This window comes from Ruditapes philippinarum, unplaced genomic scaffold (genome assembly GCF_026571515.1).
Source record: "Ruditapes philippinarum isolate M1 unplaced genomic scaffold, ASM2657151v2 ctg226_1_1_1_1, whole genome shotgun sequence".
Lineage (NCBI taxonomy): Eukaryota > Metazoa > Mollusca > Bivalvia > Venerida > Veneridae > Ruditapes > Ruditapes philippinarum.
The window spans coordinates 148,594-162,467 of NW_026856455.1; the positions used below are offsets into that span (position 1 = coordinate 148,594).

General features: G+C 32.6%; 1 protein-coding gene across 1 annotated transcript; it reads right to left on the minus strand.

Annotated features, from left to right (window-relative positions):
* Positions 1–5,713: 5,713 nt before the first annotated feature.
* On the minus strand, positions 5,714–13,408 carry LOC132746598 (transcription initiation factor TFIID subunit 7-like). The gene is made up of 9 exons (XM_060735803.1): positions 13,237–13,408; positions 11,489–11,620; positions 10,949–11,029; positions 9,556–9,661; positions 8,815–8,873; positions 8,024–8,213; positions 7,080–7,277; positions 6,265–6,391; positions 5,714–5,987 (listed from the first exon to the last, which is right to left on the minus strand). The coding sequence occupies exons 1-8, from the start codon at positions 13,321–13,323 to the stop codon at positions 6,282–6,284; spliced, it is 963 nt and encodes a 320-aa protein (XP_060591786.1). The 5' UTR covers positions 13,324–13,408; the 3' UTR covers positions 5,714–5,987; positions 6,265–6,281.
* Positions 13,409–13,874: the final 466 nt, after the last annotated feature.

Sequence of the window (13,874 nt, forward strand, 5' to 3'; positions counted from 1 at the left end):
AGCTCCGAGAAACGCTGTTAAAGAGGCATGTCAGTCTGTAAAACAAAACTTTAATATTTTAATGTTGCACGGATTTATCAAAATGAATTTCATTATCTGTGGGGGTGGGGGATGGGGTAAACATATCATTATTGTAAAGTAATAATATTTAATTTCAAATAGAAGACTACTCGTTTTCGGTATTTGTTTTCAAGGTAAAACAACGCCAAGACCAAAATTGTATTTTGAATATGAGCCGCGTCACGACAAAACCAACGTTATGCGATTGCGACCAGCATGGATCCAGACCAGCCTGCGCATCCGCGCAGTCTGATCAGGATCCATGCTGTTCGCTATCAGTTTCTCTACTTGTAAGCGAACAGCATGGATCCTGATCAGACTGCGTGGATGCGCAGGCTGGTCTGGATCCATGCTGGGCGCAAACCCATTATGTTGGTTTTGTTGTGACGCGGCTCATATATATTTCGTTTCACAAAATGCGTTCATCTAAATTAGATATGCTAAAAGTTGGCTTTACATTTATTTGTTTTCGTTACGGTAAGTGTAAAATGATTTAATATACCGTACCTTGATATGTCACAAGCTCTTACAATTTTGATTAAGTGCGCTAAAATATTCATGACTATATTCAGCATGGGAGAAAACCTTCATGGATGACCTAGATTTCTATTGTCTGTGTCAGCACGTGCCACTCTGACTTTGTTGAGCTCGACACTTAATAATCATTTATAAAACAAACTAATGTTTTTTTTCCAAGAACCCATAGTTTCTGTCAGTTATATTGTATAATAGTTGAGGTATTCCGAATGGCAGACATTTTAGTCTTTTCATAAATTTTTACAGTCAAGGTTCCATTGATAAAAGACATTCAATCGTTTACAGTATAAATGCATATGTATATAAACGAACTGGTTTTATTTAGCTATGGATAAGTATTAAGAATTTGCTCCAAATATATATCGTGTTTTAAGATGACATACTTATTAACTTTTCAGTTTTCTCCAAAAGCAACAAAAAACATTCTGAGAAACAACACTGAAATATTTACACAATACGAGATTCCTAAATTTATTATATACGCACGATGAACGAAAACAAGGCGCGCTTATTACACCGTTTTGGTACAAAATGTTTCATCGGGTTACAAAGCCCGATCCCTATCCACCAATAACGGATGTTATAAGAAAGAAAATCAGCTTGATTTAATGTTTCACGTGTGTGGAACTAACTTTTAAAAGAACGCATTATTTTTATACATCTTGAGCCGATATGATTAACATATTAACACATATACTTGTATCTCATATATGACTGATTGATTGATTATTTCGTGTTTTTTCCCCCGATTTTAATACAGTTTGGTCATATTTTGGCGGTCGGCCCCTTAACCGGCTTTTACTGGATAACTAACCAGTACTTACCCATTTCTCCGCAGACGATCGACTACTAATCCCAGATGATTTCTGAATTAGCGGTCAGACAAATAACCGTTTAAAAAAAAACCCTCGAGATCATTTGTCACGGAGAAATTACGCCTCGTCCGGGGATCGAACAAGGGACACCCAACCCCCGGATTACTAATCCGATACTCTATCTATCTCATCCAAGAATACTAAATTAAGTGAATTTTAAGAGTTGTTGATAATTTAAAATTTGTTTCAACAATTATCTACGCTTAGGGCAGTATATATAGATTAATAAGCGAAAAATACGAAAATGCGAAAGTACAATCATAGCGAAAATAGCGTAAGTACGATAACGAAAACACATTGATGATAATGAGACGAAATTTTGCATTTTCATCATCGTTTTTTTTTATGAATAATTTTGTTAAGTGCATGTCGTTTGGTTATATTTTCTCAAAAGCTTATACGTTGATATTTAGACGACTCCTTATTATGCATACAAGGAAGTCGTTTAAATATCAAAGTATGGTTTCTAAGAAGTCCGTATGATTTAATAAGATTCTCTTACAAAAGGTCATTAAAACTTCAAAGACTTTTGCTCAAATCATGCATGTTATAATATGAAGTACTACATACAAATATTAAAGAATGACCTTTATTTAACTTCCTCATTACAGGCTTATTCTAATTTTCTACAGTCAAACATGTACGACAAACCAACCTATACAACTCGCAGAAAAAAACTCAAAATAATGGATGTTACTTTATTTTCTCATTCAAATAATTAAGTCACCAGAGAGCATTAATATAACATTTAATTTTTTGAGTCGGCACTGTCCGATTAGTTCGATAGTAAGAGCGTTTGATTGGATTGTGAATCGGGCCAGACGGGTTCGATTCCCGGACGGTGCAGGTCACTTTCGTTGTAATTGATTATAAAATCCTTTAGAACTACGGTCATTCACACTGTACCTCTTCTATGACATGAGTTATCAATTCCTTATGAAAGTGAAGACTAGTACTGATAAACTGCTTGACAGCCTGTCCAAGAACAATGTGACTGCTGAACGGTTAACGCGCCTGTTTTGTAATTTAAGAACTATTGGTCGCGTGTCAGGATTCAAACCCAGTCAGACGTAAGCCGTAGTCTCTTTGACACCCATTGCTTAAGTACAGGTTGATTCTAGGTACGAATTTGAGAGTATGTCTATAAACTGATAGCTTCCTACACAAAAGAACTGGAATTAATTCTGTATGAAATATCCTTAGAAAATTAAAAAAAAATGAATTTTGATAAAATATTCATAAAGTAATTTGTAAAGTAATTCACATATATTCAATTGAAACAACCCAGTCCGTTAAGCAACAGATATTTCAAATTATAGTTATTTATATATAGCCTCATTCTGATAACGCTTCGTGTAATTCTAGATCGGAATAGTTGATAGGCTATGATTGAATAATCAAAGGTAACAAAATACATTGCCTAACATCTGATATTGTAAATGAGAGATCAGTTTATTCTGCACCGACAATTTCATATCGATTTGCAGTTTAAATACACCAGTTATATCATTAAGTCCCAGACTATATGTTGCTTTTTTGTATATACAGTTAATAAATATCAGTCTTATAATAATAGTTGTTGTTGTTTTCTTTCAATCAGAGAGTCGATTATGTAGTCAAGGTATCTGCCTCTCAGTTCAGGCACTGTGAGTTCGAACTGTAGCTACCAGAATATTCGAGTTCCAGAAGCCGAGCTCGATAAGTCGATAAGTGGTTGAAAGACTCGAACCTGCAATTCAAAGGCTTATTAACCTAAGACTTATCTGGTAATTTAGGAGAGCCGATGAACATTTTACTAAAACACATCACATTCTATAAACTACAAATATACAATACTGTGGTACACATGTGATAAAAAACCACGAGCAGTACGTTATTATTTGAAGATAATTACTTTGTTTACTAAAATAACAAATCAAACACTTCAAATCCTTACAATGTTTAAAGAGTAAGAAAACCTCGAAAAATAATTGCCAATAAAGTAATTCCTAAGATAACAAAGGGCACTTGAAGAGTTCTTATTTTAAGATATGTCATTCATAACAATATTGTATGGAAGAAAATGGACGCCCGATCAATTTCATGAATTAAATGTCAATATTTCGTTTAATTAACCTTTCATCTACTGCATTTGTGTAATGGATTCGTCCTGCTTTAAAATCAGGACAGTCCATTTAAAGTTTAAAGGTATCAAAATCAAAATACAAAAATTGCTCAAAACACTTGTCCCTCACTGCTGTTGGTTCGAATCCCGACAGGGGCTTTGGATTCTTTCATGTGAGGAAGCTCGCGTACGGAACGTCGTTGGTTCTACTTAGGTACCTGTTATAATGCACGTACGGGCAAGTGAGGTCTTCCTCTACCAGTAAAGCTGGAAAGTCGCCATATGGCCTGTACAGTGTTGGTGCGACATAAAATTCAAAACAAAACAACAAAAAAGTACATGGATTTGCAGGCTGGCCTAGCTCTATACTTGTGGCAAAGGCTTTCAATTCGGTTCCGTTCAGACAGACAAAGCGTTGAGAGAGAGAAAAAAAATAAAACAACGATCCAAACCAAAGTTTATTACCATAAAAAAAATAAGTCTAATACAGTTGGTGGGAATTGCGATGCCAATAACAAAGTTCATTGGGAAAAAAATTGTCAGGTATACAAAGTTCATACAGTAATATAAAGTTCATGCGAAAAGATATGCAAATTAAAGAAAATGTGGATGTTTGAATAAAAGAGATATTTCTATAACAAAGATCGTGGATAAGAAAGCAACTAATCATTTAAAATGAGGATGTTTCTTTTCTAAAATTCAAAACCAAAACAACAAAAAAAGTTACATGGACTTGCAGACTGACCTATACTAGTGGCAAGGCTTTCAATTCGGTCCCGTTCGGACAGAAAAAAGCGTCGGGCCGAGAAAAAAAACAAACGATCCAAACGCAAAGTTTATTACCGTAAAACAAAATAAACTCTTAATTAACAGTTGGTGGGAATTGCGATGCCAATAACAAAGTTCATGGGAAAATATTGTCAGGTATACAAAGATATACAGTAATATAAAGTTCATGCGAAAAGATATGCAAATTAAAGAAAATGTGGATTTATGGATTATTATGTTTGAATAAAAGAGATAATTTTATAACAAAGTTCGTGGATAAGAAAGCAACTAATCATTTAAAATGATGATGTTTCTTTTCTAATTCACATACTGACAAGCTGTCGCTATTTTCTGAAACTTTTACTGAAAACGCTTCAGCTACACCCATAATAATAAATATGATTAAGTGGATTGATACCTGTACCTTTCTTAACAATCTTTCAGTTTTACAGACCAAAGATACATTAATATGATCTTTTTCTACAGACTTAAATGGAAAACATCATACTGTATATAAAGGTCTAATATAAGGAATATAGGGCGAGCGGACCAAACGAAAGCTTATCTTACCTAGATAGTTTCAGGTGCCTTATATACTATATAATGTAACATTATAAAGCCTGTTGCTTTTTCGCACTGGCACCTAGAACAAGTACATAAAGTTCCTGTACTTAAATACCAGCAGCCATATACAGTTTACGTTCTGCTTGCCGGGCGTTATATCGGTAAACAATAGACATTGATATGTTATCAGCAGATCAAGGCTTACATTCTAAAGGTCAGTAGTTCAACAAACGGTACATGAAGTTATCTCCCGTGATATAAGCGAGAAATTCATCATGTTAGTTGAAATGCGTAAGTATATGACTTAAAACCCATTGATAAAAATGACAATAATTCATTGTAAGGCGTCATCAGTCATTTACATGATCGCCTCCATCTATTTCTCTAATTGATGTTCATCTTGACCTATATCACTGACACATATATTATTTCAATTTAACCTATAGCTCTTCAGCGCTTCTTATGTAAAATTCTTCCAAATATAATTTTCAATAACCGTAAATTATACCATACCCAGACTATGGTATAATTTTCAGTTTTGAAGATCGAAGGAGTAAGTGTTTCTGGGCGGAGCTATAGGTTAAAACAGATACACCATTGGTGCGTTGACGATTTCTGGGTTTGCGTAAATTATACCATAATCACGTGACCTTTCTTCGTCTCGTGAGGTTAAGGCATAAGAAAGGTCACGTGATTATGGTATAATTTACGCAAACCCAGAAATCGTCAACGCACCAATGGTATATCTATTACATATTGTAAATATATAGAAATATTCAAGGGAGGTAATAAAAACAGACCAGGGTTACTGAATAAAAACAATATTTATCGTTCTTTAATTAACAAAAATAGTGCACTAAAACAATTTCAATAAGTATTTGATGTGCTTGTCTTTTTAACTTTTACGACACATTCCATCAACATGGAAATATACATGGGATATAGCTCTTCCACCATCTTGGAGTGAGAATCTATATTTCTGTATACAATAGAAATAAACTTTAGAAGTTTAGACTACTGCAATAATGATGCACATACCGCTGTGAAGTAATTCATGTAGACATTTCCTCTTATCCATACTGAAACATATAATAATATCTTGAACTAAAATGAAAAATTTTAACATTGCCATACAAATTTATAAAATTTGTAACAGAGTTACCAACGTCCCCCGCCTCGGGGAAGTTTTATATGAAGCATAAAATTGTGCTATTTCAAAAGGTTGACAAAATCATTATTCTGCACTCTTAGCAAATCTTACTCTGCCTATTTCATTCTTAAAGGACCTTACATAAAGGTTTTGACTTTGTAAAGACAAAGTTAAGGTATTATTTTTCTATATTTCAAATATCTCACCTCTGGCAGTATCAGTGCTAGGTATCTAGTAAATCTTTGGTAGCATCAAGTGTTTCATTCTTCATGTCTTGTGTCATATCTTCTAGTTGTCTCCCTAAATCTGTCAACTTCATCTGCATATCTGCAGCTGTAAAAAACAATCAACAAACACAGCTGTTAATGGCATGATAAACAAGTGATGCTACAAACAAAATAATGTATGTTAAAACTAACTTTTCCCCAAAAAAATTTCAATCAATGTAACATATATATTTTTCTGGTTAATTATCATTGTCAATGTGTGTAAGTATTTAAGTTTATTTATACTCTCCACCGGTGCCTATATGGGCAAGTCCTCCAGAAAAGTGTTAGACTTTTTAAATTCTGGAGGATAGTGCAAGATACAGATACAGAAAGATGCCCCTATTCCAGAAGCTTCTCCTGGTTCTTTAACGTGCCAAACATGCCAGGTATTTAAGCACTTATATACAGGACCTACATTTAAAGTGACATCTGAAATACTGATTAGAAATTTTAGTTGGCCAGCCCGGGAATCGAACCCACGATGCCGAGATTACAAGTCTCATGTTATAACCAATTGAGCTATCCGGGCTGGGTTGTAATGTTTAACATTCTGATGTTACCATTAAAGGCTGCTTTAATAGCTTCCCCAGGTATCCTTTCTGCATTTAATTTTTATGAAACTGGTAAATTTAATCATATGAAAGAATTCAAAGTTCCAGCTGGATTCAAACCTACATTGAGGACACTAAAACATTTTGTGACCTTAGTCACCTAGTTATAAATTGATATTGAACACTATACAGTATACATACATGCTTGTGAATCTTCTAAGGACTGGCCACCAGGTAATACAAAACTATCTAGACTTATTAGATCATCTCGCTTCATCTGTGAGTTACTGTCTTCCATTTTCATATAATTCTGTTGCCTAGAAACGTCATCTTCACTGTCCATTATATTAACATCCTTCTCATCGTCTTCATCTGAGGTACTCAATTCTCCGAATATATCTACAATTACATAAATATTGTATAGGGGACACTGAATGAGCGTAAGTTCAATACTGAATTTATTGAACAAGTTCTTGTTATCACATACCCACAATAAATGCTGTTGAAAATGAAAAGAGGGCTATGATTCCTGAAATGCTTATGTATGATGGGACTTTGAGCGCAAATTTTGCACTGGACTGTGTTTTTTAACGAATTGGTAGACATCAAAGAAATGCAATGAAACAATTTTCTACGGTTAGTCTAAGGGGGTTTATAAAATTAAAGATTCTTTTAATTTTTTTGATAAAACAGATGGGCCAAATTTAAAACCAGTGCTTTTTTTCAACAATATCAAATCACCAAATTTTCATTTAAAATTAACTTGTAACCGGTTATAAAACAAAGTTTAATTTAATTTTTTAACCCACTATACATAAACATAAGGAAAAGCTGTGGGTTTTTGGGCCCGTGCTTTACTATTTCACACTTGGTATGACACTCAAAACAAGCTCGGAATATTAACAGCCTCGGTTTTTTGAAATTTTAAAGTTCTAATACATAAAGGCAATAACTTGACCAAAACAACCAAGTGTAGGCTATAGACAATGACCTCCTATTAGATTCTCAGAAAAAGTAAATTTTCAAACCAATTTTCGGCAAAGTTTTTTTGAAAAACAAAGATTGCAAAGCAATGTGTTTCATGCTGTAATAATATGTGAAGAATCTTTTTCATGAAATATTTATAGTACAAGATAAAAACAAACCTATATCAAGACTAGCTGCAGTATCTGTCCTTTTGAATGAGCCCCCTGGGGCTGGTCCTCCAGTGCCCTCAACCTTCTCTGTGGCCCCTTTTTCATCTTCTGTTATTAGCTCCCACTTCACACTTATAGCTTCAGCATCTGCCCGGAATAATCTCTTAACTTCTTTCTCTATGTCAGGCTGATCCATGTACTGTAAAAAAAAAATTTCATTGGTCCAATTTTGTCTTAATATCATTGAATACCAGTTAATATTTAACCTATCAATGAAATTTCTTATAAAATTTATCAATCTGAATAAAGTATAGACTTTAAATGATGCTGTAACGGAACAAATCCAAAGAATGATTCAACTTATATATACCCTGCTGAATTTATGTTAAGAGGCCTGCCAGATTTTCAATTTAGACCTCTCCATTCACAGTAATATATTCTTTTTTAAATATTAGTACTGTTGTTTGTTGTTGTTCTTTAAAGCCAAACTTTTCACGCTTTTTGGCTATATGTCTTCAGTCTGTCCGCCTAATTGGCTTTTCTGGATTACTAACCAGTAGTTATCAATATCTCCCAAAATGACAGACAACTTATCTTACATGATTTATAAATCAGTGGTAACAAACAAATGACCATTAGACTCAATGTCAGAGATAAATTGCCACTGAGAAAATTCGCCTCACTAGAGGATCAAACTAGCAACCCTTAGATTATTAATCTAATGCTCTCCCTACTCAGCAAGTTCTTTCACATTTCAAGAAATGTTGATCAGCTATTAAAATAGAGTACATAGTGTATACCTTTTTCTTTAAAGTTTTTCTAAATCTTTTCTTTTTCACATTCTTTAATGGGGGAGTAACTGAAATGCAAAGAGAATATTATGTTTCTATCTGTACGATGATGACACAGTTAAACACTTGAATAAATGATTATGTCCCCTTTAAAACGAAAAGTTATGAAGAAAGACCTTCATTATTTGTCCAAGCAATTAGTAAAACATTTATCAACCGTTAATTTTAAATAAGAAATATGATTAAAACCTTGAAACTAAATTTTTTTCAGTTTTTAAGGTTAAAGACACTGTAAAGTTCACAAGCTATTTCTAGTTTTACTAGGTGATAGACAAAGTGCCCTCTGGTGCGATTTTTTAGGTACAAGTGGGTACCTGTGAGGAAGTTTGGACCTTCCATTTACTAGCTGAACTGCCTGGATAGCTTTGTTATAAGGAAAATATTCAATTTCTGATCTCAACTATCAGCCTGCAGGTGGCAACAGATTCTAGTCGGGTGACCAGTGCAGACCAAGATACATGTAAGCTGGCACAACCGTACCATCCAATCATGGTCTGCATTATTCACTTAGAAAATATTTTGAAATTTTTTCCATAAAAATGATGAATGGTTTTGTACAGACTCCAGACTGAAAGATGGACAAATCTGTTCAAAAACTTTTCATGTGGTAAGGGCTGAAACAAACCAGAGACAATGCGAACTACAATCATATTCTGTCTCACATAAACTACAACAGAAAACAATACATACCACCATGATTCCAGATAAACTTTTTGTCTTTATCCCCCTTCTTTTTATTAGCAGGAGTCTCATTTTCATCATGTGCGATATCTTCTTCAGTGGTAGGTACCAACATCTTCAACAATTATCATAAATATTTATTATTCACAGTTGTCACAGGTAATAAATAAGACAACCGATTCTTAATATATCATTCTAACACGACCCGCATTTTTCCCTATTAAACATAGAAGAACAGAAAGTGTGTGTTATTATGCAACAGATGCACAGTTTGACGTTCTATATTTAGACATGTGATGTAATCATTATACACATGACGGTGATTGACGTAACCACTAAAAATAAGTTATGAAACAAATCAGGCGCAATTTTGCTTAACTATCAAGTACCACAACATTTATTTGTTACTGTCATGTTAGAATCGAAATAATATATCCAAATCAGTGATTTTATTGCTTGAGGGCTACGCTACGCCCTCGTGATATAATTCCTCGCATCCAAACTCTAAACAGTGATGTTATTGAGCGATAAAATCACTGTTTGGGATATATTGTTTCTTAAATATAACCAATTCTCAATACAACTGATTCTCAAAATAACCGGTTATCATTTTCTCAATACAGCTGATTCTCAATATCTAAATATAACCGATTCTCAATATAACCGATTCTCAATATAACCGATTCTCAATTTAACCAATATCTCAATATAACCAATTCTCAATATCTCAATATAAAGAATATCTCAATATAACCAATATCTCAATATAACCAATATATCAATATAACCAATATCTCAATATAATCAATATCTCAATATAACCAATATCTCAATATAACCAATTCTCAATATAACTGATTTTCAATATCTAAATACAACTAATTCTCAATATAAGGAATTCTCAATATAACCAACTCTCAATACAACTGATTTTCAATATAACCAATTCTGCATATAACCAGTTCTCAATGAAACTGTTCATCAATATATCCAGTTCTCAATATAACCAATTCTCAATATATGAGAATAGTTTTACCTCTGTCTCTTTCACTTACACTCTATCATTGTACCCAACTAAATTTAGTCTCTGGTTAAAGTGTATAAAGCTATTAATCATTTTCATACTTTTTGTGTTATGTCAGGTTTCAGATTTCTACAAACGGACTATATGTTCCAACAATCTCTTACATAGGGCATAAACAGCGAGTTTCCTTCTTATATAACACAGCCCTAAAAAGAGCCTCTTCCCAATTGAAATTCTATAAAATCATGCAGTTTTCCCAAAAATTTGAACTTACACCAGCTTTTAAATTCCCAAATTAGCAATTGTAGTGATACTTTTTCCCAAAATCAACAGAACTACTTAACATTAAATGAAAGCTTTTAAATGACAATTCTATACCTGACAAATATCTGCAGTCTTGTAAAATGTCTTCATGTCCACAGTCTTATGTGATTCTATAATACATGGTAAATCCACCATCTGAAATTTGATAAACTTTATGTTAAGCCATAATTTGTTTTTAAAAAAAATCTATCATTTGTACTTTCAATTAAAATTTTATCAAATTTTTTTATCATACTACATATTTGGAAAAATAAATAAATACTACATAATGTATACTTCTCTTACAAATAGTGTATCCTTATTTTTAAGCATAATCATAAAATATAAACATCTGTGAACAGTAATATAAAGATAAAAGCTTCATTCAGGGGACTGCCGAATTTATATTGTTATATCCGGATATCTTTATATCCGAAAGGCAACAAATTTTTATATAAGGGTGGAGATCGCAGCAGCAGCATCGTTATGAGAATATGTCTACGATTATGAAAGGACTATTGTTATAAGAGGTATATTTTTATAAGTGGAGTTTACTATTATATTATGCCAGTTTATTCCTTAGCCCCTAAAGAAGAATACGATAAAATAGGATACCTTAGCAGGAATGTACTCATTTCCATATCTGATAGCCCCACGTCTCAAGTCAGACTGCAGTTCTATATTAAGCTGGTCCTTTATATAAATACTTTCATTCTTTAATTCCTTTCTCAATGCTTCAGCTGCAGTCTATAAGAAAGATTCCATATGTTAATTATAACAAATATTGAGTAACTTTTACATACAAAAAATATATGTACATTGGTTGGGCATAGACCGCAACTTGGCATAAATTGACACTTGAGGTAAACATAATACACAAAAGAATATTTTACTTCAAATAAGCTCCAAGCTTCCTTTATTTTTACACAAATAGATCACAAAGCATTGGTTTATTGTAGCATCAGCTAGGCCTTGATCCAAATCATTCTACTTGTTTAAATTATACAGGGAAGTCAAAGACCGATTCACGATCATCAATGATAATAGGCGGGGTATTCCAATAACGAAACAATCACAACTTTTCAGCTTAAAAAATAATCATCAAGGTGTTCTGAGTGAAAACAGAAGCGGTGCATGAAATACTAAATGACAACCTTAAAATGGAAAATGTAAAATAAAAAAATAAACTATTATTTTAACTGACTTTCTCCTTTCATAGGCTTTGTCTAATTTCATATAAGCTTAGGGCAAATAATGTAAAACTTTATGTTTGTTTTGACCATTATTTTTTGTTTGTTACTATATTAAGAATAAGTGCACAAATTACTCTTGAACAGAACATGGACAAGTTGACTTGTAGGACTACAGATGATTCATCAGGCTGGTGAAAATGCCCGATCTCATCTGGCTCAAGACATAAAATACTATATTTTCAGAAAAATAATTAATATGTTTCTTTCTAACTTGTTTTGTTTATTAAGCATTTATATATGATACAAATCAAAATAATTTTTTTTTGGTTATCTTTTATTTTCCAAGAATTATTTCCCTTTTTCCCATTTTCTGGAAACTAAATAAAATATTTGAAGTTCATAAAAATTATGTTGTTATGTTAAATTCTTATTAGAAATGTGTCAATCAACTTCATTTTGCTCTAAATTATTGTCCAGTACCTTTATTCTATATATCTTGATTAAAAATTCTGTTTTTGGCATTTATAGTTTGACAATTCTTTGACACTGAACATTATACATTTGTACTTTAAAATTTTCTCTGAAAACTGTCTGAAATGTATGCTGACAGGTGTTGGCGCAATGAATTAGAGCATACAGTACAGAAGTTATTTAACCTATTTTGTTTTACACTTTGCAAATGTAACATATTCTTTAAGGACTTCAAAAATTATGTGTTATAAAAACATGAAAAGAGGAAATAATTCTCACAAAAATGACAGTAGCCCAACTTTTTTCTTTCTGTTTATGTCAAACCTTATTCTCAATAAACAAACAAAGTTTTAAAGAAATATATTTATTACTTTTCTAGAAATATGACTTTTATTTCATAAGCCCGATTGGGCATTTTCACTGGTCAGCCTGTTGTTCATTATACAAATCATTTTGCTTTATTAAATTGTTTTGCTGTTCGTCTTACAAGTCCAATAGTCTTCACTCAGAATAAAGTAAATATTCGGAATCAATTAGATCGATCGACATTACTTGCATGAACTATTACATGTTTTAATTCAATAAATACAATTGGATTAACTAGAAAGGGCATAAAACAAAGTAAAACAAATACATCCGAAAATATTATATCCGACACTATGGCTAATAATGTGTAAACTCATTAAACAAAATAATTACAGGCGGCAATCTCATTATAAACTGCTGCTCTAGATCAAATAAAGGATCTCCGCCAGTGTCCTTTTTCTTCTTTAGTCCAGATGACATCCTGCAACTAAATATTGATATAATTCGTTACTTTCTGAAAAACAACACAAACCGGTGCGTTTTATTATTATGTCGTAATTTTCACTTAGATACGGATGGAGGACCAAATTTGGTCACCACCAAACACAGCGTTAAAGTATACCCATTTGAACGTAATGTAGATTTGTTCGAAACAGACTAATCATTTATGTACACATATTTATAGATACCTTTGTAACTTTATTTCTGTAATTAAAAGAATATGTCCTTGGTCTTCTTATATGAAAGTATTTGCGAACGTTGTCTATGTATTTCTCAACATAATTCTTGTAAAAGACTGTACAAATATTATTGCAAACAGCGTCTTTTGGTGCCAATTAACAAAAATCTAGCATTAGTTTCTCTCTTTAAAACGTTTAAAGGCACACTATGTCTCAGTTATTAATATAAATTTTTACTTCTTTTGAATGGGCAAACATGTGAATTTTATATTATGTTTAAAAAATGGATTAAGAGATCGAAAAGTTAGATATTTGCAGAGATGTTGATAACACGTTATCTATGTCTCTGAT